At 46.2% G+C, this 26489-nt stretch overlaps 1 protein-coding gene across 1 annotated transcript in view; it reads left to right on the forward strand.

Moving 5' to 3' along the window:
* The window catches only part of COL6A2 (collagen type VI alpha 2 chain), a 28274-nt gene extending 5214 nt beyond the window's left edge, over positions 1–23060 (forward strand). The window contains exons 8-27 of the mRNA XM_026086520.1: positions 206–232; positions 333–377; positions 1806–1859; positions 2250–2312; positions 2586–2648; positions 2884–2973; positions 4146–4208; positions 4634–4696; positions 5158–5220; positions 5808–5870; positions 6342–6392; positions 7283–7318; positions 8335–8397; positions 8946–9008; positions 9312–9347; positions 9780–9825; positions 10685–10837; positions 11126–11578; positions 11753–11791; positions 21427–23060. Coding sequence (XP_025942305.1) covers positions 206–232; positions 333–377; positions 1806–1859; positions 2250–2312; positions 2586–2648; positions 2884–2973; positions 4146–4208; positions 4634–4696; positions 5158–5220; positions 5808–5870; positions 6342–6392; positions 7283–7318; positions 8335–8397; positions 8946–9008; positions 9312–9347; positions 9780–9825; positions 10685–10837; positions 11126–11578; positions 11753–11791; positions 21427–22034 — 2142 coding nt within the window. The 3' untranslated portion in view covers positions 22035–23060. The remainder of the gene's footprint in view (positions 1–205; positions 233–332; positions 378–1805; positions 1860–2249; positions 2313–2585; positions 2649–2883; positions 2974–4145; positions 4209–4633; positions 4697–5157; positions 5221–5807; positions 5871–6341; positions 6393–7282; positions 7319–8334; positions 8398–8945; positions 9009–9311; positions 9348–9779; positions 9826–10684; positions 10838–11125; positions 11579–11752; positions 11792–21426) is intronic.
* Positions 23061–26489: the final 3429 nt, after the last annotated feature.

A 26489-nucleotide genomic window follows, 5' to 3' on the forward strand; every position in this document is an offset into this window, starting at 1 on the left:
TGCAGAGCAGGGAGTGACAAAGAGATTGCAGAGTCATTTGCACAGAACGCTGTGTCTGAGTATCCACAGTCCCCTTACACACAAATTAAGGAACCAGAAGGAAATTTTGTGTGAGCCTAGCCATTCTTCCCTGGGACATGGTCCTATGGCTGTGATGAGCATGATATTGGGAGACTGGCTGACTCCTGTCCTCTCTTTTCCCCAGGGCGAGATTGGATCTGACGGACGAAGGGTAAGAAAGGACCTTTTCTACCTTGCTTGTTGTTCCAACTTTGAACCTTTGAATGTCTCCAACAGATAATTGATCCCTCTTTTTTTCCCCTTGATCCTAGGGTGCTGCTGGCTTGGCAGGCCGGAACGGCACTGATGGACAGAAGGTAACAGCACTGGGAACACACTGTAATTTCACTGTGGTTGTTTCATTTCTTTAAGTCCCGTTTTCCCCACAGATAGTTTTGTTTCTCCCATCCCACACACTTCCATCCTAATCTCACTGAGGTTTGTAAGAGCTTGTTTGCATGTTATTCTGCAATGTCCTGTAGAAATATTTGAGTTGGAGATGTATTCATTCGGGTCACAGAAGTGCTATGCCTTCATCAGCAAGCTCTCTACAAGAGTATATAACCCAGACTGTGCTCCTACGTCAGAATCTGCTACACTCAGATCATCTGGGTGTAAATATCTCATCTTTAGTGTTAGTGACCTACATACACCCCCTACAGGGTGTGCACGGTCTTTGCAGGCATTTGGTTTTTACAGGCAGTTTTTCATGGAGTCTAAGGTTTCATCTCTGAAGTGCTGCTTGTTCTTACTGTTAAAGTCATAAGGCCAAGCTCAAGTACCCTGTAACAAAGTCCCTAAAATCCTCTGCCCCCTCTAAGGTGAGTGCAGAGATAGCCTAAGTTGAGAAAATTTCAGCTGGCCTTGTTTGCTGGCCAGTATACATTGGTTTTGCTCTGCACTTTATTTTCTTCCCAGCTAAGTAGAACTGTGAGATAATACCAGTTCTTCCTTCCGTGTATAAAATGTCTGCTGAAGCTCTAAAACACAGAAGTCCTTTAGAATTGTGATATAAGACTGTGGTTTCATCATACAATTAAGTCAACCTGTCAAGGATGGAAACTGAGCTTCCTCTTTCACCATCAATGAGCTATTAGATTGGCTTAGTTGTATCATGAAATTATGCTCCAAGTGTTAGTGAAGAGCTGAAAATTACCAGTAATGTCCCTTATGCAAAAGGCAGTAAATGCTAGCACATGGATGATCTAAGTGTTTGACAGTCGCCTTACCCATCCCTCTGCAGTTGGGGCTAGCTATATAATGGCTGCTAACAGTTTTGGAGCACAGAGCTAGGCTGTCATTACTCTAAGATTGTTGATCAGGAGCATGATTACTATATGCCTGACACACAACAGAGGACCAGCACAACCTTGGACATGAATGACTGTGAAATCCAACTTCTAGAGACATTTTCATAAGCCTTGAGTTATGACCCAGGGCATGTGTGCAGGGGTAGTGTGCTTGAATTCCTAGCAATAGCCCTACAGTCATTCAGGGTTTTCCAAGGTGCCCAGACTACTTTATTTGTCTCCATTTGTATCTGCACACCACAGACAACAATACTCCTGTTTAAGGAACACATTTACTTTTTATTCTGTAATCAATCACAGGTATGTTCAGCTGATAATGTTAAAAATTAGTAACTGCGTTACATGAAAAGCTATATTTTTCCCTTCTGATACACAGAATTTTTCTGTCTTTTTTTTTCTTTTTCTTTTTCTTTTTTTTGAATGTTCTCTCTCCAGGGCAAGTTGGGGAGAATTGGACCACCAGGCTGTAAGGGAGACCCTGGTGACAAGGTAGGAATGCATTATTTTTTCATCCAGCAAATCAGATGAGCAGCCCCACTAACTTTAGCTGATGAATCAGTTGCACATGCAGTAAGATATGGCTGACGAGTTGTTACTAGCCCATTTTTCTATCTATTGCATGGTCCAATCCCAGGCCTGCAACAGGGAGCACAACCTGAAATACCTCCTTTCCAAAGGCAGGAAAGCTGGGCATCCCCCATATTCACTCAGTTCCATATATGGAGAAGCAGCTGCTCTTTTCATTAAGAGTAGCAGCAAGCAGAAACTGAGTTTGAGTGACTAGAGAGAGACTTTCTAAGGGTGTTGATTTATTCTGCAAGAAAACTGTACATTATTGTTACTGAAGAATATATGGTTCTTTGTTCTTCCCCTCCCTAGGGCCCTGATGGCTACCCAGGAGATGCAGGAAACCAAGGACAAAAAGGAGATGAAGGTGCAAAGGTACATGTATTCTGAACAGTGACCAGAGAGTATGGAGAGAGACCACCAGTGAGGACAGCTAAACACCATTGGCTGTATTTATTCTTAACTCCATTGGTACTCATGAAGTTGGTAAGCTCTATTCTGCCTCTGGGGCATGGATCCCATCACCAGAAACAGGAACCAAGGGAAGAGTTTTGCTCACCGTCCTCACTGGGTTCCACATGGTGCATATCAGTGGCGTACAACAAAATCCTGATGTTGGTAATGACCATTGATCTCTGGCTGTTTCAGGGAGATCCCGGCCGGCCTGGTCGCAGTGGACCTCCAGGACCTCCAGGGGAAAAAGGGAGCCCGGTAGGTTCATGAAACATTTATGTGTCTCCGCTGTCTTACCAGAAAGCGCTCCACATGACACAGATTCAGAGCATTATCAGCTGCAGAGAGTGAGCCACTGGTCACAGGGCAGCTGTTACACAAAGACAAGAAGGGGTGTGTTTGGATATGTATCTGTTCAAGGATGGACTGTATGACATAGAAAACAGGTGTGCACCTTGCTCTGTCTTCACACAAACTCTATTTCTTTTCCAAGGGTCTTCCAGGCAATGCTGGAGCCCAAGGACCTCCTGGAAGCAAGGGAGGAAAAGGTGAAGCAGGACCTCCTGGACCCAAAGGAGAGCCTGTAAGTTTCTGAATAGCTCTCAGAAGTGTGCACACTGCAGAAGTGTGATCCAGGTACATGGATGAACTTTGGACAGGCCATCAGGAAAGGCAACAGAAACCTATTACCTTGATGTCTGAGCAAGGCGCAGAAACTCCCCTGTTAGCCTGCCTGCCCTGCCTTCTGCATCCCAAAAGATGCACAGGTTTGTGCAAAAGATGCATATCTCCTTGTCTGCCATTCCTGATAAATCCCAGTGTGAGTGCTAATGCCTGCCTGGAGCTCATCTTAACCTTGGCAGGGCTGTGTAAGGACACAGGAGAGTTATCTCTGAGTTTGTCATGACAGTTCGCACCAAGGATGAGGCAACAAATGGTTCACATCTGGCAAGCAGCTTGAATTGTCTGCTTCTTGTATAATTTGCATAGGTTTCCCCTCTTTACTTACAACTGCTTTAGACTCTTTCCTGCCAACTAGATATTATCCAGACCCCTTAATTGCAAGGAAAACATTAAAAACATGAAGCCCAAGAACAACCTGAGCTTCTTTCAGCAACCTGAAACACAATCTTCCTCATCTTAATAGAGCAGTATCTGTATAATTCTAAATTTGATGTCTTAAAGTCAACACCATTAGCCATTTCACTTAAATCATTTCAGAGAAGCATCCCATATTCCCACATAACCACAAATGCCTCTGTGCATGCCCAGGTATACTTTGGCTGTCCTCTAGCAAGTTTCCCAGATCACTGACTTCTCATAGGAGTGCACTGAAGACAACATCCCCAGGAAGAATAAAGCCCCACAGCTCCACCAGCATCAAGAGGCCAGAGCCTAGCTGGTGCAGATCAGTTGATATGTTTATGCAAGATCCAGTGGGGGAAGCTAAAGCAGATGAACTAAAAATAAAGCAGAATATTTAATCCTGAGGGGATGAACCATGAGTGTCAGTGTGGACACTGCAACAATGACCATCCCAAGAGAATCATCTGGTTCTGATTTCCCAAGAGCCCCCAAGCAGTGCCTGGCATGGACATGCATGTTCCCCTGCTGCCAGGCACATGCTCCTAAGGGGGGACAGGAGACATGTTTCTTGAGCTAGGAGGGACAAGGCAGAGGCAGTAGAGCATCACTGTTTCAGGTAGCATCTGTGTTTGCATCTGGTTTATGTGATTGCTTTCTGTGTCTGCCAAGGGTCGACGTGGAGATCCAGGAGTGAAAGGCAGTAAAGGGAGCCCTGGGGCCAAGGGAGAAAGGGTGAGTAAAGCAACTGCACACACCATTGCAAATGAGACTGAGATGTGTAGGCCTGCATGATGCACTGCTGCCCAGCCATGGAAGTGCCCAAGGCCAGAGCTGCAAACAGCAGATCCCAGTGCTGCGTGTGGGTTCTGCTCCCATTGTGCCTGGTGCCTGACCTGACCTCAAGGAGCCATGGCAGTAGGCTCTGAAAGGAGCAGGTACACCCTACTCTACTAGGACTTGATCCAGAGCTGAGTGAGGATGAAGGATAGTAATGCTCAAGGCTGAGAGTTATGTACAGAGGGCACCCTGCCCTGATATCCTAAGAAGCACCAGATCTGAGAACAGCATCACCCCTCCTCGTTCCTCAGAGGACTGCCAAGCACACAAATGAAGTTGGGAGACCTGCCTGACAAGGAATGTCTTTATCTTCATCACAGGGAGATCCTGGTCCAGAGGGTCCTCGCGGCCTGCCCGGAGAGGTTGGAAGCAAAGGAGCAAGGGTAAGCAAGTAGTGGTTCACAGTAGCCGGTAGAGAGATAGAGTGCTACTGCCCCAAGGACAGCTCACCAGCTCCCCCTGCCAAATGTGTACCTGATGCAGCCATCCCCTCCCCCTGGCTGGACAGTCCGCACTCGCCACATGTGCTTCTGCAGAGAGAGGGCTGGTCCCACAGCTGAGTGGTGCTCGCTGTGCAGAAAGTGCTGCTGGGGGTTTGTGGTTGGAGAGAACTCTCTCTCCTACATGGGACAGTCGCTTAGATGGCTTGCCATCGGAAGAGGAGCTTTATGCAGAATAGATTTTCATTCGGAGAAGCTGAAATGGGAGGCTAGGACTCCATAGTCCCCAGAGGAATCGTTCTGGTGCCAGAGCACTTGCCTGGCCCAGCACTGAGGCCGTATGGCTCAGAGGGGTGTGTCTGTATCTGCTCCTGTATCTTCTCAATTCTTATCTTGCTTTCCAGGGAGACCAAGGACTGCCAGGACCTAGAGGCCCTTCAGGTGTTGTGGGAGAGCCAGGCAAGATAGTAAGTTTTCTTAGGACATTTCTGTGACCTTCTTCTTCCTCTGTGGTGATAGCTTGCCCTACCAACATAAGCTGGCTGCACTGTCACCCCCAGAGGGGAGACTGCAAGACCTTCTTGCAGGGAGGCTCAAAAACTAGCCCAGAGGCCCCCTGCTAGTCCTTATGAGGATCAAGGAGAGACTGCAGCACCCAGGAGTCCTTGCTTCTGAGCTAAGCAGAGCTCAGCAAGATTACTTCTCCGTGACTCCCACCACCCAGGTGTTCCCAAAATAATGTGGGAGGGAACAACATCAGAGCAGAGCACTTGGCTAGGGAAGATGGGGCTGCTCCAAATGCCTGTTTGGCCTAGTTTTGTGGTTAATCCAGTACCCCGTTTTGACAGTGGTGCCATGACATCTGGGTAGTCCTGTGGGATGCAGGAACCCAAGTGATGAATTAGTCACTGTTGCAATAACCACACTGGGAGGGGAGATGGTCTTGCTGCATCATCTCAATAGCCAGTTTCCCCAGCCTGATCCCGCATATGGCCAGGGAGCTACAGGAATATTCTCATACACTCTCTCTACTCTCCCCAACACTATCCTGCAGGGATCGCGTGGGGATCCCGGTGACTTGGGCCCAAGAGGTGATGCAGGACCACCAGGACCAAAGGTAAAGTCTCTGAATGCAACTCAGTGCATTTTAGAGTGACTCCTTTTCCTTTTCCTTTTCCTTTTCCTTTTCCTTTTCCTTTTCCTTTTCCTTTTCCTTTTCCTTTTCCTTTTCCTTTTCCTTTTCCTTTCTTTTCTTGTCAGTTTCTGCTGCAGAAACTCCTTGACCTATTTATGCGCCTTGGAAACTTTTCTGGCCAAAACAGAGCTGGTTACATCCCTAACCCTGTGAAGTTTCAGGGGTGTCCCAGGCAGATGATGTCCCCAAGATCCTTTCAAGCCTCACTCTAAATGGCTGTTCCCAATGTTTCAGGGCCCAACTGCTGGGAGAGAGGGCTGTGCAGAAGTCATGGCGTTTTGGTGTTTTCTCTTCCCTGGGGGGTGGATGAAAATGGCCTTGACTGTCACTGACATCGCCAAGTCAGAAAAGGCTGGGTTTGGTTGCTGACCGGTCATTTCTTTTCTACTAAAGGGTGACAGAGGCAGACCTGGTTTTAGCTATCCTGGCCCCAGAGGACTGCAGGTATGTGTGGTTCATGCAGTGCAGGTATATGCACTACAGCAGCTTTGGAGGTAGCTTATGTCAGCGGAGGGGTTAACACTGAAGCTGAGCACCTTCAGAGAAGACGAAGGGAGGAGGGAAATATGATGAGAGCCATGAGAAACTGAAGTCTGTGAAGAGGATCAGGAAGTGGTCTTTCCATGCCAGTCTGTTTTCTTCCCTCCTTGGATTGAGGGGAGAGGGATGCTTCATTCACACATGGCTGAAGGGCTACAAGGAGGATTCCCTGTCAGGAAGCTTTACTATTCCTCTAAGAAATGTTGGGACATCAGATCTGTTCACTGCCCTCTGAAGCTAGGTTGAGAAAATCAGCTTTCCTATCCCATACCCACTGATTACTGCAGTCGAAAACTGAATGGGCAATGCAAGGCTGGGACTTGCTACAAATACAGCCCCTTCTTCTAAAGAAGCTGGAGTAAGCATCATTCTGCATTTACTGCAGACCACAGTGTCCTTCAGACTGACTGCCTAACTACCTGTCTGTGGTAGAGGAGAGTAGGGCAATAGTTCTTTGACTCGCCAAATTCATCTGGTAAATTTAGAGATTCAAACATCAGCCTTTGGACATCCTGGCCATGGTCCAAAACCTGTCCCTGTGAGTAGGAAGATTCCCCTTTTGCTTCACAGAGATTGAACACAGCTTTAGCTCCTTCAGCTCCATGTGAGAGGCGCAGAGGGCCCCAGCCTTGCCTGAGGTGACAGAGAGGTGCATGTGCCCACCACCCCAACTGTCAGTCCATAGTTTCACTGGTCATTTAGTTTTGAGCCCCTGATTATAGCCTTCAAACATAGGTGTGTACTATGGGAATCCGTTACCGGTCAGATGCTGACTCACTCTTCTCTCTTCCCAGGGTGACAAGGGTGAGAAGGGGCAGCTGGGACCAAAGGTAAGTGTGTTTGCCCCTGGTCGGTCTGGTTTTGGCCTGACTGCAATGCAAGGTAGTTGTTTCCTGGCTTTCTGAATGTGTGGCTGAGGAACCTGTATTCTTGCAGCAGCTTTTCTACTTCCTCGCAAACAATCATCTCTTGGTTTTCTTCTCCCCACCATTTCATATGCTGCACTTTGTAAGCTGGCATGGGACTAGCAGCCATGATGGCTTCAGTCCTTCAGGTTAGGGCTAAGTAGCCATAAAACAAAAGGTAGGCATTGAAAAATCTTTTCAGACAGGAAGACTGTTTCTGGTCAAACTATTTTTAAAAAGACAAAAGAAACAGTTTAGCTGCTGTGAGAAGGTGATTGGGGGAAATGGTTTGTTTCTCCATCTTCAAATGATCTGCTAGCCCTTTCATGGGAGCGGTGCAGGCAACCCGAGCTTTGGTTGTGCCAAGTTGTAAGGCCTCTTTTCAAGTGTTCACTATTTTCTTTGGGATTTTCTGCATTCTACTTCTGAAGCTCAGTCACTCCACTCAAAGGTGGCAGCACTGTGCAGGGGACAGCTGCTGACGCCTCCACTTTGTGAAACAAACCCTCTCTGAAGTAGCCTGTAACCACTGCATGCCCAAAGTGTTACTTAGCCCACAGCAAACTCCAGGCTTTCTCTCTAGAGCTGTGTGTTTGCAGTCTGGCTGCGAATATTAACTGTACTGTGGGAAAAAGATGGGCTAGCTCTGTAGGTAACCAGCCTGACCCTGGGTACAGTTTCCAGGCTTATCTCCTTGTGAAACAATCTCAAATATGTTTTGTAAAGCTTCTTTATTCTTCAGTCAGGGCTTGTTAGAGACTGGCAAATATATAAACAGTATTCATTTGCTCTGTGCTGAGCTGCTGGTTTAAAGGGTGCTCTTTTGGGATAGACAGGACAGATACATGTGTGTTTTTGATGGATTCACTAGCAGTAATTCATCTGTCTGAGTACATCCATATGTTCTCTGTGCTGGATCTGTTTCTCCCTTCTTTGAACAGGGAGGAAGAGGTGAGCTTGGACCAAAAGGAGTGCAAGGGACAAAAGGAGAGAAGGGGGAACCTGTAAGTATATATTCAGTATTGCTCGCAGCTTCAGTTCAGGGAACACCTTTGCCAAAGCCCCTGCAGCAACTGAGAATCAAAAGCAGGAGCTGCTGTTTTTTTTCCCACTTGATGACACTGGGCCATGGTCCTCCAGTAATTGTCTCTTTACAAGGACTTGTGCTTGTGGAGGTCAGTCAGGTCATGCTAGAACAACACGTGAGGACTGAAAGAAGGGGGCAACTGTGTCACCACCACACACCCCCTTGTGAGTGCTCTGGATGTGTGGGATTTATAGCCACCTGACACACTAGGGAGCTGTGCAGTCTGTACAGTCTGCAGAGTACACAGTCTGCTCTCCCATATTTGACCAATATAGCCGCATACTGCAGAGAGCGCTGCCAGGCATCTTTCCTGTCCCATGTCTCTAAGCTTGCCTGTCACAGGCTGGTGACAACACTTAGTAGAGCTGTGCCTGATGGGCTGGTCAGGAGGAGCCCCTAGCACCAGCAGTGTGGGTCATGAGCCTTGTCAGGAAAATGCTCGACTCTTCTTTGTTTCTTTCTCAGGGTGATCCTGGCCCAGCAGGTGAGCCTGGACTCCGAGGCCCAGCTGGTGAACCAGGCCCTGAGGTACAGTATCATGCCATCATGTCTGACCAGATGCTCCAGCTCCTCCTTCTCCCCACTTCTCCCGTGTCCCTGCTTCTCTAAAGCTCAGACTGCCCCAGCAGATCTCCCTACAGCAGGACTTGCTGGAGGTGACTTATGGGGCATTCCAGCTGTCAGACATGTCTGATGGCTACCAGAGAGGCTTTCCGATCCTTCCCACGGCAGACCTTTCCAAAAAGCCAAGTTCTTGATGGTGCTGGTGTCTAGTTCCCAATGGGGACTCCTAGGAAAGTTGTGTCTGAAAGCACTGTGTTCTTCTTACAGGGAATTCCCGGACCACCAGGAGATCCTGGCCTAACTGTAAGTAGGAATGTTCTCCAAATCACCCAAGTGTTCTTCCACCTGTGGGCAACCTTCACTCTTCAAAGTTTCACTTTTTTTTTTTTTTTTTTTGGGGGGGGGGTGGCGGCAGCAGCAGCATCAGCAGCATGCAGCCTGAGAATGAAACAAGGCATTAGACACTGTTGCTGCTCATAGGTCTTGGAAAAGAGCTGGGTGCCGTCATCCTGCAACAGGGCAGGACTGAAGCCATCTTGCCAAGGGCAGGGTGAGGGACCTGTAACTTCCAATGGAACCTGAAACAGTCTCAAGCTGAGAAAAGAGTGCTGCTTTCTGGGTAGGAAGTGAATGGAGAGCCTTTCACTTCAGAGGGTGAGGGCAGGGCTGCCTGGTTGCTTTGGAAGGGAAGGGATAGCGTTCACCCTGAACCCTGTCTTTCTGCTTTGCTGGCAGGACTGTGATGTGATGACCTACGTGAGAGAAACATGTGGATGCTGTGGTGAGTTGCCTATTGCTTCTGTTCTGAATTGTAAGCCATTCGTTAGGTAGGGGGACAACAACCAGCCAGGTCTGGAAAGAAGGCAGGCAAACCTCCTTTGTCTCTAGGGCAGTCCTGCCTCCTTGTCACCTCAAAGGTTGCCTGTAGAGGAGCCTGCTTCTGAGCAGGAGGCCAATAAAGGCCTTCTCCATCCTTTGGGCAGTGTCTCCATGGAGGTGGTTAGGGGCAGGGATGCTGGCCTCCTTCCAAGACAGCATCAGCAGGCAGCAGAGCAACTGCAGATGGACAGTCATCTTTGAAGGAGCTCTGCCCTTGTGAGCTAAAGAGAGTGGTCAAGCAAAATACAGATGGTCTCAGTGTGAGACAGAGATCCAGTAAGTTCCATGCACCTTGCCTCCCTTTCAGGATGGCCTCTGCTCTGCCCTGTACATTGAGCCACTGGCACAGTGAGGCTCTTTGGATACTCTGTGTAATGCTGTACCCTGTAGATGAGGTAGCAGAGAAAGACACCATAGGAAATTCTCACCTGCTCACTCAACTCTGAGCCCACTGCTGAGAGTGGCGCTGCTGGGGCTGCCTGCTTTATGTCCCAAAATTCAGCTCTGTTACTGCAGGAGCAGTGATCTGTGATCAAGTTGCATGGTCCAGATGATACAACAGAGTGTAGTACACAATAGGAGGAACAAGCACATAAAATTCTCCCTGCACTACTGGCTGCGGGCAGCACAGCAGATCCTTTGAATCCTTGGAGTGATGTTAAATGTCTCCATCTTCCTCTGTATGGTCTCTTCTGCCCTGATGGCTCTTGTTCCCACTGTCTTCAACCATTGAGATTTCCTCCTTCTGTTCCTCTCCCCAGACTGTGAGAAGCGCTGTGGTGCCCTGGATATTATGTTCGTCATAGACAGCTCTGAGAGTATTGGCTACACCAACTTCACCCTGGAGAAAAATTTTGTTGTCAATGTGGTCAGCCGGCTGGGCTCTATTGCTAAGGACCCCAAGTCAGAAACAGGTCTGGAGTGTGTGTGTGGGGGGGGGTGGACGGGAGGCAGCTAGAGGGGCATTTATGAGGAACATGTAGGAGAGGAGAGTCTTGTGTCCCTCCAGCTTCCTCATTTGTCTGTAGTTACCCTGGTGTGCAATCCATCTGTTGTGCATTTTTGTAGTAGTTTCTGCTCCTTCCTCCCTCCCCTCCTCTGCCTAATAGGCCATTTGGGCAGCTCTTCACAGATATGAAAGCTGACTTTCTCAGCTTCTCCCTGAAGATGCAATGCCAAGTAATGTAACATGTCATTGTCAGGTGCCCGTGTTGGGGTGGTGCAGTACAGTCATGACGGGACCTTTGAAGCCATCAAACTTGATGATGAACGCATAGATTCACTGTCGAGCTTCAAGGAAGCAGTGAAACGTCTGGAGTGGATTGCTGGGGGCACCTGGACACCATCTGCTCTTCAGTTTGCCTACAACAAGCTCATCAAGGAAAGCAGGCGAGAAAAAGCCCAAGTGTTTGCTGTGGTGATAACGGATGGGCGCTATGACCCCCGAGATGATGACAAGAACCTAGGGGCTCTTTGTGGTAGAGATGTGCTTGTCAACACCATTGGCATTGGGGACATGTTTGATCAGCCAGAACAGAGTGAGACCCTTGTCTCCATTGCTTGCAATGAACCCCAGCGAGTCCAGAAGATGAGGCTCTTCTCAGACCTGGTGGCAGAGGAATTCATTGACAAGATGGAGGATGTGCTCTGCCCAGGTCTGTACCTGTCCCTGAATTTCTTACAGGAACTGAAGTTTCCTAGCTGCAGGGATTGAGATGGGAGTCGTATGTGGTGCTTTGCAGCAATTGCAGAGCTGCTGTGCCCGCAGGTTGGCCAGTAGCGCATAAGCTGGGTCATCACTCAGTTTTCCTTGTTTCTTTTCCTTCCAGATCCACAGATYGTCTGCCCCGAGCTGCCCTGTCAAACAGGTAAACTTTACAAGTAGCTTCATGCCATCTGCACAAAGTGGTAGGTCCAGGGGAGAGTGCACAAGACTCAGGACTGGGAGGGAATGTTCAGTCCTGTTCATTCACTTGGTATGGCAGGGAATTTGGGAAATAGTATTACTTTACATCAGGAGAGGCCCCAGGTTTTCATCTCCTGCTCTTTTCCTAGCTCTTTGAGCTCTCTTCACAGGTGCTAGCGCACCATGTTAGTGCACAAGCCTTGCTCATCTCTGCTACATCTCCCTGTCCAAGTGAAACAGAACTTTACATAGATTTCCAAATTCCTTGGAGCCACCAGATTTTGACCTCCAGACTCAGTAATGAATTTCTCACTTGCTCATAGTCTCTATCATATATCAAGTCAAAACCTCCTTGCTAAACTTCCCAATCCATGTGATCTTTGAAATCTAGAGTTAAATCCGCAGCACTGGACAGGATGCTCTGTGTGAATGATGAGGGCAGAGGAGGAAGTAGGGACAGTTTGGAAAATGACACTGTAGTGGACTGAAAGCTTTGGCTTCTCTAACACTGGCTGTATTTTAATTAACAATTAACTCAGGGTGTTGGATCAAAGGAAGAAGGCTGTAAGGATCCTCTGGTATAAAAGAGACAGCTGCTGCTTGCTGCAGGTAGCTTTACTTGATCATATTTTGCTTGTTAAGGGGCAGATCTGCAACCTGAATTTCTAGAGATACTGGCTGTCTAAGTCTCTATGTCTGTTTAAATACAGTAGAGACAGTATTTGCTGATACATGCAAAGCATATAAGGGACAAAGTTTTGCCATGTCTTGTGATTTTTATCCCAACTTCTGCCATGATTATGTTTTTTTGAAAGTCCCAAGCTTCAACTCTCAACTTTCATTTTTAAAGAAGTCCTTTTTTTTTTCCATACTGAAGCAAAGAAAAACTGGTCCCAGAATGGTCAGAAAAGCTATAATTATTCCTGTCTACAATCTGACTTTTAGACTAGTATTTTGAGTGTTTGCATTTGGACGTGCAGAGAAAGCAATGTCAAATTGTGGTGCTGAGGTGTCCAGGCACACTCTTCTGTCATGTACTCTGAGGAGCTGTGTCCTGTGGATCCGTGCATGAGGAGCCAACTTTTCCATGTCACACTAGTGACTGCTCATGTGTCTTTAAAGGTTTTGGTCTTTGCAGCCTCCCCCTTTCTGTGGAATACTGCAGGAGAGATTGACCTGAACAGTGGCCTATTCATGTTCTTCTATATCCGGGCCATCATGACCCTCCAAAGCAAGGTGGACTTGGCTGTCCTTTTACTATAGTGCACTTGGGTATTTCTGTTCCTGATACAAGGTGAGAACAGTTCACTTGTACCTGACATACTTGAAGACCAGAACAGAAATGACAGCTGTGATATGAGGAGGCTTCTAAGGAGATTCCCTCTTGGGTAATTTCCTCAAGCCACGCCATAGGTGGGCAGAACACTGTGTGGGCCCTGTACACCTGCAACCCTATACGATATGAGATTTGGAATGAGGTGGCATGCTAGGCATGGGCCTCCTGTGAAAAGTAACAATACACTCATCTCAACATCGGTGAAAGTTGTCCTTGCGTGCAAGGACCTCTGCTACACCTGATAGACTAAGTGGGTTTTAAATTATGCCCAGGGATTCAGGGGCCTTTGCCCAAAGCACCTTCCACCTGCTGTACTGGACTGTCCATGATGTGTTTCCATCATCACGTAGAAGGATTTGCAATGATCACACCCACATAACAGTAAGGAAAAATGTTGGATGAGAAGTAAAATAAGGAATGTGATGGAGTTTGCGGATTCTTGGCTGCTACAAAACCATGGCAAAGAATTATGTATCAGTGTTCAGCTTCCTCTTGCTCTCTGGGAATATTTTCAAGAGCTGATGCTAAGTCATATGCAAACCCTTTGGATGGAGATGTTGACCTTTGCATGGTATGTGAGTGAGCTTAATGCATATGCAATGCATGTGTCCAAGTGGTAGATAGGCCAAATATAGATTCAGTGAGAGAGCTATGCTCAGCCCTGTTCTTTGCCCTTAGACTTTTAGAATTGCAGTCCTGGCACTCAAAGGAACAACCTGAGCTCCAGCCTGAATGTTGTCATGAGAATATGGAGAGACACGTTACATCAGGAGAGTATGGAGAGGGACAGGTATTATATCCCAGTGTCCTCTCTGCTGCCTTGCAGAGACAGACGAGTCACCAGCTTTATGAATTCTCATCTGCAGATACAGGAAGCCAGGAAGGCACGCCACCTTTCAGTGCTTTGTCTAAGGAAATCCAGTTTTTCCTGTTTTCAGGACAGACCCATGTCTCCTTATCTCCTTATCACCTCTGATTGTGGTTCTTACACAATACTGGAGTGTTTCTTGACATGGGGTCCAGGCAGGGTTAAATGCTGAGCAAATCTGAACTGACCAATTGCTTTGACAGAAACCGCATGATGCTCTGTGAGGCTTTTTCTAACCCATACAAAAGGCTTTGCTTTGAGCTTTGGGGTTTTATTCAAATACAAGCTCAGTGCAGTCAGGTGGAAACCACGGTTCTTGTGATCCTGAATCACTGCAGACATCACACAGGAGCATTATATGGAACAGAGTATTAACTCTAGTCAAAGTACAGAGGGCTAAGTGCCAGGCAAGGAGTTTATGTAATGCTTTCCCTTAGATGTCTTTCCAGCTCCCCAGATGTATAGCATCATGTATACAGTTTGCATGTAACCGAGTTCAAAGCTATTTGACAGCTGATATCAACCAATCCCGTATGCAGAAAAAAAGTTGGACCCTCTAGCCTTCTTCCTGAATACTGCTCTTCCTCCATCATGAATATGCTAGACTAGTTGGAAGAGACTGGGCAGTTATGTTTTCATGTTGTTTTCTGAGGACTCTTGGTTGATGGGTGTGTGATATCAGTAAGAATCCCATAGTTCCTCAAACAAATGTGGTTCCTCAAGCAAATGTAGTATTTGCCCTGTCACTAAATCACCAAATACTGTTCATTCTCTCAGATGTTGTGTGAGACAGTTATCTGGTCCATAAGTTAATTCAGTTCATTCAGTAGAAAAATAAGCAACTGATTGGCTTTACTTACTTATTCTGTGTTTCCAGTGCTCTTCAGGATTTAGTAATACCTAATTCCACAAGTCAGGTGCCCCAGGCAGAACATCTATAAAATATCAATAACTATTTTGCCCCCAACCTGTAGAAGTACCGGTTGCAGTAGGGTCTGTATTCACCTCATCTGGCCTTACTGGAGTAGATCTTTCCTTCATCACTGAAGAGCTGCTCTATCCTAGGTACCTTTTAAGGGCTGTTCTGCAAGCCACTGGCAGTTTTCCCTTCAGCCAGTTGTCTTTGGCTCCAGCCTTTCTTGAAAAAGGCATGGGAGAGCTTTCACCACAGGAGCCACATCCAGCCCTGGGACATGTATTCTAACAAAGCTGTTGAGACTTAGATCTTGAAATTTAAAGTCTTGCTTTGTTCTTTACTTCTCTGTCTCTTATTAGCTCTGTTCTCGTCTGGTGCAGTGTACATAGAAAAGCCAGGTAGCATTCAGAGAGAGAGCCATTGCTAGAAAGCCCTGAAAATATTCTTTTGACGCTCACTTACAGATGGCAGGAACCCTGGGAACGTAAACCCACTTATTTTCCGCCCCATGGAAGAGGGAGTCAACATAGATTTCCCCAGCACCATACATTCGATCGCCCAGTTCCTAAACTCCACGCGGGAAACCCAGGACCCCAGCATGTACACCCAGCTGGTGGCCACTTTGGCCTATACCGCCGAAAAAGCCAAGTTTGCCACTGGAAATGAGCGGCAAGAGTGGATGGACCTGTTCATTGACACCTTCAAAATGGTGCACAGCGAGATTGTGGGGGACCCAGAAACCGTGCTAGGGCTTTGCTAACATATCCATTATAGATCACATGAAGTGGGAGGCAGAGGCTGAGTGGAGATGGGAGAATCATTTGGACCTTCAAACATCTTTCCTCAAGTGCCTGTTTGGCAGAGAGGATGGGTACATAGATAGATGCTTTTAGTTTAGGAGAAACACAGGTAGTGACATAGCTTGGTTATGCTCAGCCAAGTATGTGGCACAAGGGGTGGATCTCTCCAGCTTGGCTGGCTGATGAGCATGGCAGCTTTCTCCTTAGATTACAAGCGATGCTTTTGCTCTACCTACAGCTTTTCTGCAGAGGAACTTCCAGCCACTAGCAGGACAGCTGCTCTGCCTTGGTCTCTGAATCAGCCAAGCTGCTCCCCCTTTCACCTTCCCAACACTCCCCCTCTGTACTGGCAAGCTAGTCTGTCGCAGGGTGAAAGACTGTCACACAGTCCTCAGCCACACAGGAGCACAAGGCTCCGTTGATGAGACTGCTGGCACACGTGTGACTGAGGGCAGGAGAGAGCCCTTTGTTTGCAGAGAGCCTAGTGATGCGCTTTTCCCGCACTTTCCTACGTATCTTTTTGCTGACTGCTTCTGAAGTATCTTCTGTGTTCTCTTTCTGGATAACTGGGTGCTGTCTTCAGGTTGTGCAAACCATTTGTGTGGCAAGACTGGCAAAGCAAGATGCATCTCCTTTCGCTGCAGTTAGCATTTCTATATGACCACTCAACAGACAGTTTGTGGTATTAAAGGGAAAGAGCAAGCAGTAAAGAAGGGCATCCCTGGCTTTCCATCAAGAGTACCAAAACCTGAAAAGTGCTTTTGTCAGAACATATGCAGTATGTACTTTGTGTGCTTTTTACTCAGCTTGTGTATTGTGTTTTTTCTCTCTGTCTTCAATAGCAACATGTAGCTATTCATAGCCAGGAGATGCAGATTATGTAGGACCAGGAAGTCCAAAGCAAAATCCATGACTGTGCAATCATAACTGTGTGATACATTAAGATGTTTAAAAGCACATATTTAAACATGATGTAGTATAGTCCATAAAATCCATAATCAGTTCTAGTCTCGGGTCAGAGAGACTATAGGCCTACCACTTGTGCTGTGGGAACATTTGCTTAGACAAGGAGTGAGATGTCCATGAGTTCGACTACCAACGGCTTTCACAAAAGGTTAGGCAGATGACTGCCATTTGTGCCTCTAAAATAACCATTGCCCTGTAAAGCTATAAAAAGAGAACACAAGCATTGAGTGTATAGATGCGAGAGTAGAAGTATTTAGTGCTAGCAAGTGAATTTTGCAGCCTCTCTAACTGACATGGTATTATTGCAATAAAGTCTACTGAGCAAATGTACTATTTAATGGGCAGAATGGAGATGTACAGTCTTCAAATAATGTGTCTGGCCTATTATGAAGTCTGTTTTCAGATATGTAAAGTGGAACCAGTTACCAAACTGTAGCCAAGCTCAGAAATGAGAATTGGAATGAGGAATTTGCCTACTTTGAACATATTACTAGGTTTTGTTTCAACTTTGTTCCAACATCTGGGGCTTGCCAAACTAGGCTAGAAGTTGTCCAACAACAGGCACTTAGAGGTGTTTGTGTCATTCAGCTCATGATCAAGCCAAATACACTGCACAAAGACAGTCTTTCTCTCAACATTTTAGCACTTTTTGCTCCTGGTCTGTGCAATACCAGGGAGTTCAGAAGAGTTCACTATTGGAATATAGCAAGAAAAAGAGTTCAAAGAACTCTTCCTAGCTCTAAATGGTTTGCTCAGAGTTTTAGACAAAGGTCTGGCAGAAGGATGAGGATCAGTCTGTATCTGAATCCGTATGCTAACATCTTACTATAATCCACATATGGATGGTCTTTGCAAGGCCAAACTCCCTACTCTATTTTGATTTTTATCCTAAAATTAGCATGTGATTTAGCCTTATGCAGTGCATCTGAGAAGACTAAACTCAAAGTAATTAAGTTGCTCCAATCATGATGCTAAGGAGAAGTCCTTGAGCATACTTATGACTGGAAGCCCAAAGGAGATGCTGTTTTGAAAGGAACATCTCAGGGCTAAGCTGTCTGGCTGGGCAAGATTGGAATTCAATAAATCTTTAGGAAAGTGAGTTTAGATCTCATCACACAGTGGCTGTTTATTCCATTTCTGTTGGTAAGCAAAGCAGTACAAGCATTGGAAACAAACTTTTTTACCTCTAAAAAATCTTCAATTAACTATGAAAAATATTTATGAGAAAATGTCTCTTTGCCTGAGCAGTATTTGCATTAACCCTTATTAGACAAAAGCAAGTGTATGTAATGGTTTGATAACATAATCCTGGTGAATCCCTCTGACAAAACCAGATAGATTTCAACACAGCAGCAGTTCCTTCAGTGTCCTGGTAAAGTTCTCAGGCAAAGGAAGGACATGCATCAGAGCTTGGGGAAAAGAAAATTCCTACCTCTCAGATGACATGGGAGGAGGTTGTGAATGGGGAAGCCCAGGAAAGGGCTGGCAGGCCAGTTCACTTGTTCATTATTTCTTTCATCTCTACTGTGAAATGTTAGAGGAAATACAAGTTACCCTACTGCAGGAAAAAGCAGGAGCATTATGTGAATGGCTGGGATTATCTTGCACATGCACATCATTAGTTGGGTTACTAATGGCAAGAAAGTTGATGGTATTTCTGCAGTGCTGCTTCCTTTAGACTGCCTCAGATGTCTCCTAGCATACAGTTTGTGGTATCGTGAGATATAGGCATTTGTGCCTCACTGTAAGCTGCGTGAAAAGGGTTGGTACTCCAATTAAAAGCACTGTGTGAAGAGATTATTTGGCCTAATTCATGGTGGTGCATCCAAGAGCTTATATCCCAGGATCATCTGCAGTCAAAAATGAAAATCTCAAGGCCCTTGGAAGGTGAAATGCTCTTTTGTCCCCCCTGAATTCTTCTCTCTGTTGGTATCAGGCATACTGAGGAGCATATTTTCTGTAGGTACTGCCATATGCAGAGCTCTTGCTGCACTTGTGTCAACATCCTCCCAGAAACAAGAATAAGGTACAACCAAAGCGTGATACAGAATGGAACAGAACCTGAGGTTTTGTTGCTGCTGCACTGTCATTTATGTTAATGTTCTCATGGGATAACTCATGTATAAAGGAGTTTAATCTATGACATGGCTCAAAGGCAGCCCTCCCCATCCAGGAGGACTGAGCAGTAAGAAGAGTTTTTCTGTGGAGGGTACTCATGCAGTAGACATCTGTCGAGCAGCTCCATGGAGAGCTAGCCACACATTACACTCTTGTTCAAGCTTCAGGGAGTGATGCTGCACTCTGAGTGGCAATCTGCTGGTGTCTGCCTAACTAGGATCTCTTAAAGCTCGCTTCAGGTCCTTTTTTTGGGGGAGTTCTTGCTTGTAATCACCAGAAACGTGACTGCATATAGACAAGAACGAGGGGGAGAAAGACCTGTAACACTTCTTTGGCATGATATGCAGCCCTCACTTCCACTCCTCTTTTGCAAAGCCCTACTTAAATTTCAGATTATGTGGTTGAAAGGGGCATGCTTCTCCCCTTTCATGGCTACATGAAGCATATGCAGAACACGTAAGGGCCTGGAGTTCACTGGTGCAGGTACTGCCAAGGTAAAATATCCTGGTAGCAGCACTTGTGTATGGGTAACTACAATATGAATGTACGTTTAGACAACATTTTTCTAGGAAGGTCAGTCAGAGGTGAGTACATACGTTTATTGATTTAAAAGAGTGGAGTATTGAATTGAATTTGGAGATGTGATGTTATACACAGCTCATGGAGAAATATCTGTTGCTTCCGATTGGAGATGGCTTTCTTCTTGCATCAGAACTGACAGACGAGAAGCCCGTTGTTAGCAGTAAGTCAGTGTACAATAAGCACCATTCAAGACATGGCATCATTATAGATATGTCTTAAAGTGTAGGCTAAGAGGAAATGCAAGGCTGCAAAGTCAGTGAACATGAAACGTAAAAGCAACTATGAGCTTTCACCATGCCCAGCAAATTAGGGTGAACTACAAGTACCGGAAGTTGCTGTATCAGGTATTACTGTTTTATCATGGATAGAAGTGCTGTCAAATAATCTGCGATTACAACAATATGTAACATCAGCGTTTCTGCTACATTGGGAGCACAGTCCCATGCTGTTGAATTCATGTTGCACACTGGACCAGTAGTCTCTAGAGTGCATGTATGTATTTTGCTTAAAATATTTTACAAATTTGCCCTTCACTGAATGTTGACCATATAAATGGAGATGGAAGTGGAGTCAAATTCTGTGTGCAGTCACCTGCAGTTACCTGTGACTTTTTAAATGCACTGCCTACCTGCCAAGTTTGATGTTGTGTGTAGCTATACTTTCCTACTAAACAGGCATTCATTTTGTTCAGATCGTATGAGGAATTGCAAAACGCTTTGCTTCAGCACCCTACAATGCTGAATCCAGCCCCAGGTATAACAGTATTCAGCACTGAGAAAGTACTTTGTCAGGTAGACGGATTTGTTCATAATACTGAAATTCAACTTAATGTGAAACGCATATAATGACAGTTACCCCTTGCTGGAAATGGATGTTCAGGTTGAAGCTGCTCCAGAATCCTCTGTTACTTGCCAGTCATATGGCACAACATGACGTCTGCTCCATTTTTTCACCTTATCCCTTTCAAGATTCAATTTTAGAGTCCTCATCATAGAATTGCTTGACAGTGCACACTATGGCTATTGCTCTGCTACCACCATGATGGAATACCTTGGGAAGTGGCCAGTCATAGCATGTACATCACAAATGAATACTGCTGTTGTAATCACTTTCCTGGTTATTGCTTTCAGTGGAGAAGAAAAAAGAATTCTTATCCAAATATGGAATAAAATTGAAAAATGCAGAAATTGAAATGTTTCTTAGAGAAGCAATGCGTGCAGAAGAACATCACATGCAACACAGCTGCTGAAGGGGACAAAAGAATGACTTAAAACTAACAGCTGAGTCTAAATATTGGTGTTTTCTTCTGCCCTTTTTTTTTTTTTTTTGAGTTCATTCACTGCATATATTCATATGCCTACATGCCTCCTTTGTGGACAGGTGCTGATCCAAAAGACTTAAGAACAGTTTCCCACCACATTTTATTCAACTATTGGTCTTTGTTACAAAAGCTGTTTTACTACATACAGATGTACCAAAAAGGATAGTCTTGTTTTTCAACCACATGGCCCAACCTTTGTAAGCTCTTCAGGAATTAGTGATTACTGATGAAACAAATCTTGGCACAGTGTGAAATCAGCTTCCAACCAACAGATCTGTGCATGAAGAATTGCTCCAAAAGTAAACCACACTCTAAATATAGCTGAGAGGTTTGTAAATACCACCTGCCATTAATCTCTAGCCATCCCATTACAGAAAGGGGTTGGACTGTAGTATAAGAAGGTGGATATAATTCTAGGGATGAAACGCAGAAAATGCGCAGATCTGTCTGATGTCTTGGATGCTTGTGGTGGTCTGTCATAGGCCTCAGAATTAATGCCCATTAAGAGCCAGCGCCCAGGAGCTGAGGAAGTCAGAAGCAAAGATCCTGTTACCAGCCACCAGCAGCTGGTCCTTCTTTGGGCAAAAATATACAGCGGCTATTCCAACCCACACTGCACGAGGGAAGCCCCAACCTTATCTTGTAGGCTTTCTTATACTCCCAACTGTTATTTTTCTCTCTTTCCTGCAGAGCTTGCAGTGGCCCAGTGCACGCAGCGCCCCGTTGATGTCGTCTTCTTGCTTGATGGCTCTGAAAGGATTGGGGAGCAGAATTTCCAGAAGGCCCACAACTTTGTGGAGGAGGTAGCCCGACAGCTCACACTGGCCAGGAGCAACAATGACAACATGAATGCCCGGATTGCCCTTATGCAGTATGGCAGTGAGAAAGAGCAGGATGTGGTCTTCCCGCTGACATACAACCTGACTGAAATCTCCAATGCCCTGGCACAGATCAAGTATCTGGATTCATCCTCCAACATTGGGTCAGCCATCTTTCACGCCATCAACAACATTGTGCGCAGCCCTGGGGACACGCAACGAGTTGCCCGGCGCAATGCTGAGCTCTCCTTTGTCTTCATTACTGATGGCATCACAGGAAGCCAGAACCTTGATGAGGCCATTGACTCCATGAAGAAGCAGGATGTCATGCCCACAGTAGTGGCTCTTGGGAGTGACGTAGACATGGATGTCTTGCTGAAGCTTGGCCTTGGGGACCGGGCAGCCATCTTCCGGGAGAAGGACTATGCCAGCCTCTCCCAGCCTGGCTTCTTTGACAGGTTCATTAGGTGGATATGTTAATTGAAGGGAGTGCACATTTCGTCCTCTCACCAATATACACACCCCAGATATTACTTGTTTTATTTTCTTCCCTTTGTATGGTTGTTAGCAACTCTGAGCTGGCCCAGAACAGTTTGTACACAGCTACCCTCTGGGTTCTCCTGTCTAGCCAAAATTCAGAGCTCTTGTTTGATTTTCATGATGAAGTCATGTATCTTACATTTATGGTGCTAATTAAAACCAAGATCGAAGCAGGATACAGAGCCATACAAAGTATTTCTGTAACGCTTTACACATACCAAGCCATTCCTTTGTGTATGTACTGTAATGTTAGGAGAACTTACCAAAGAAACAGGAAATTTCTCTAGTTCAATAGAACAAGTGATCATCTCTAATTTTCAGAAACTCTTGCTCTCCCTCACCCTCCTTTGAGGAGTTTTATGCTCATGACATCCCCCGTTCTTTAGCAAGCTCTTTTCACAGTCACTTCCTCATCCTTTTTCTTCTCTCAGTACTTCTGCCCTGTAAGAGCACTCAGGGGCGACTTCATTGACAAATCACATGCTTCTTGATATGGTCAGAAATGTGCTTTCTTTTTGCATTGTCCTTGGTTGCTTGTTCCTTTTTTCCAGGAGTGATAGGATGAGGCATCAGCCTAATTTAGATATTTTGCTGCCCTCTACAGTTGTCTGCAAATGCTCCTTTCAGGGATCTATCAATCCCAAATTTCATAGACCAATTTAGAGATTTTCATTTTCCTGTGGGCTGGGCCATATCTCCCTTGCTTCCTTCTATCATTCCTACCTTCACCAGAACCTGTTACAGTATCCAAAATCTGGCCTGAGAGGTCTAGCGTGCCTCCCAGCATCTCTCAAAATACCAGGCAGCATATGGAATTGCCTCACCCTGTCATCCCAATATGCTCAAAATAACCATGGTGCCTTATTCCAACCAGTATCTGCCAAGCACTACCCAGATTTGAACTTGAATTGTGCTGTCTGCAAAAATAAACAAACTCTTTTCACAAATAAACTCTTTTCACTCTGTCCTGAAAAGCCTCTGTAGTTCTTTTTTTTTTTTTTTTGATGAGCAGCTGATTCTCCTGGTGTTGAACTGGTTTGACTTTTCCTAGAGTTCGTAGAGCACCATTTTGTAAATCAGCACATCTCTACAGAGTCAGAGTGAAGTCTGCAGTTAGTCTGGCTCAGCCTGTAGCTCCAGCCTTGGGAACACTCCTAGGAATGACCATGAAAAAGTAGAAGCTTTGATCTTCCCAAGGATTGCAGCATTTCACCAGACCCGCCTCATTGCTGGCATTCAGGAAACATTTGTCTTCTGCCTTTCCTTGCAAATGGAGCACAAGGCCACTGGTGCCTAGGATGAGCACCACAACACAGGGATTGCAGGGCACTGCTGAGGATCAGAAGGAACCAAAGGAGCTGGTGTGGCTGCTCCAGCTCTCCCCCCTGCCCACTATGCACAGTCCCATTGCAGGCCTGTTCTTCTGCTTCCCTGTGGTGCCAATCCAGACCATGATCTCTCAGCATGACAAAGGTAGTGTCCTCATTCTTCACCTCCTTCATGTTCCCTAGGCCCAGTGCTGTGAATGAGGAGAGCAGAGATGTTTTGCTCTGCAGTCTGGTACTGGTTTCTCATCTCCTTAAGTAGTGTAGAGTCTAATCCCGCTCCCCAGCTCTCTGACACCATGCAGGGGCAATTCCACTTTTTTGCCCTGCTCTTGGTATCTGTGCCATGCCCCTGAGTACTGGTGAGCTCTGCCAGGCTCGCTGCCATAGGCTGGCCACCAAGGTGCACATTTTGTGAGTGATGAAGTGAGATCACTACTCATGGCAGCATAAAGACTAGCCACAAATGTGAGAGTTCCCTGCATGCATTACAGGTGGTCAGAGCCTGGCAGGCAGCTCTTTGCTCTTTTCTAGCCATGCTCCAGGGAGGGAGATCAGGGAATTGATCTGTGATCATTCTGTCATGCTTTGACACCAGGACTGCAAGGATGTTGAATGGTGTGATTGCCTCTGTGCTGTTGCCCTTCTTTGATTAGAAGTATGAGGGTATTTTTTTACTGTGAGGGTGGCTCAGCATTGCAGGGTGCACAGAGAGGTTGTGGAGTCTCCATCCTTGGAGATATTCAAAACCTGCCTGGACATGATCCTGGGCAATCTGCGCTAGCTGACCCTGCTTGAGCGGGGGCGGGGTTGGACGAGGTGATCTCCAGACACCCCTTCCAACCCCAACTATTCTGTGATTCTGTGTGCCTTTCCCCACTGCAAAGGTGGTGTTGCACCCGAATCAAGCTTTCCCCATACCTTCTTCAGTTCCTCTTTCATCCAACATTTGTGTGTCTAGAGCATGGAAAGTGGGTCAGGGCAACATCCAACAAACAGGGCATTTCTGTAAGGTTGAATTCAGGGTTGTGGAGGTGGCATGGAGAGGAGAGGTTGGGCAGGATGTGGGTTTTGTGTAGGGGGTCCCTCAGGCAGGGGGATGCAAAGGGGCCTGCAGCATGGATGCAGGACGTGCTCCCAGCGCATGCACAAGCCTGGGCCAGTGCAGGCATGGCTGTGGGAACTGTTGCTGAGTGTACTATAGCATCACTACCATGTTTTTTGTTCCTTTGAAAAGGGGATCTGTAAGGGGAGCTTCTTGAGAAGTTAAAGGATGAAACATGACAGCATCCAGTTAGAAGCCATGGTGAGAGGGTAACCATTATAAGAAAGACACTCACCTCCCTTCCAGGTATGGAGTCTACTGCCGCCCCCCCCCCMCACACACACACTCAGCCAGCCATGCAACAAATATCTCAGACACAGAAGAAGTTAGTTCCTGAAAACCCAGGCCAGCAAGAGGCACAGCCCATGCCTGGACAGCCCATTGAGCTGACGGAGCCTCTGACAGCTTGCTGAGAGCCATGTAGTATGGAGTGCAGGGTGTGCTAACATTAAATCTCTGTGAGACTGGCTGCATATCTTTTTCTGGAAATTTACTCTGATGTGGTGAGCTGCTCATGTTTGTGCCACCAGGTCCAACAATCAGACCTTGGTGACAACAGAGGCCTCTCCATAATGGGATTAGGAAGGCTCTTCTTGAGCCGCAACAATGGGCAAAACAGAGAAATGTAACAGTAACTCTAGCAGCTCTGCATCCAAATTGTGGTAGCAGCACTGCCAGGCTTTTCACTTCTGGCTATACACTGAGCATGCATGCCACAGTCCTGTAATCATGGCTCAGAGGCCTAGGAAAGAGAACTCACTACTTTTTTCTATTTCAAATATCCAAATTTTTACCCTGGCAATCCATACAGCTCAGCAAGGGGCGGGCCCCCGAATTCCCCAGTCAACCCTTCTGCCACAGATGGAAAAGTTCATGTTAAATTTAAGGAGCTCTAACAAGTGGTGGGATCCATTTTAGCAGCTGGCATTATTGTACAGTGATAATCACACGCAGAACAGCAGACTGCAAACCATCACATGGTACTCCTTGTGCTGTTGTCTGCAGCCTTCATGGATCATTTTTAGTGAAGTGCAATGGTATGAGAGTGAATCCCCATCCAGGCAGGGGCTCTCTCTAAAGACAGAGGAAGGAATTGCTGGTTGTGTTCTTGCAGGGATTCCAGACTACAGAATTTACAAACTAAAAACAAGAAAATCACTCAACAGACAAAATCCAGTTTGCAGAGAAAGGAGAAAGGAACAAACTGATAGTCCTCATGGGACATTCATCTTTGTGTTTTGTTTCTTCTGTTGATTCATCACCAGGTGGGTAGGAGCTGTCGTCTTTAGTCAGAATCAGAACTGCTGCTTGAGCTGCTTGAGGAGTGCTGGAGGAGGAAGAGATTAAATGATTTCAGGACAGCATGAAAATATCCCTCTTTCATGCCATTTATGATAGGTGTTAGTGATCCTACAGTTTTAGACATTTGCCCTGGGTACCTGTCTGGTTACAGTTTGGCTCTCACCAATCCATCCAATGTGGTATGTGCAATAAATATAGCTGCTGGCAGGAGCTGTTGCAAGTGTCTCTGCTGACACTAAGCTGACAGCACAAGTTCAACAGCAAGAGCTGTCTCAGTGGAGAGGCCACAATGGGGTCAGGTGTCTTCCTGGTGCCAGTGCCAGCCGGAGTCAGGACTGAGTCTGTGATGTACACATCTGGTGCAATGCAGGCAACACACACCTCTGACTGCTTTCTCCAGGTATCTTTGCACAGCAGCAAAAGTTGCATACTCAGGTTTGCACACTGGCTTAATTGTAAGCCTGTAATTAGCAGTGTCAACGTCAGGACCCAGCTGCCATGCTGAGGGTAAGCCAATGTGTGATTTATCACAACATCAAGGCCTCAGACAACAAATCCCAATGGCTTGGCGGGGCTACCTTGGCATTAAGACGAAATGGCTACTAATAAAATGATCACAACATTTATTCTGATACTGTTACAGTTTCCTGGCCTTCAACCACA

Source organism: Apteryx rowi, unplaced genomic scaffold (assembly GCF_003343035.1).
Source record: "Apteryx rowi isolate R43461 unplaced genomic scaffold, aptRow1 scaffold_699, whole genome shotgun sequence".
Lineage (NCBI taxonomy): Eukaryota > Metazoa > Chordata > Aves > Apterygiformes > Apterygidae > Apteryx > Apteryx rowi.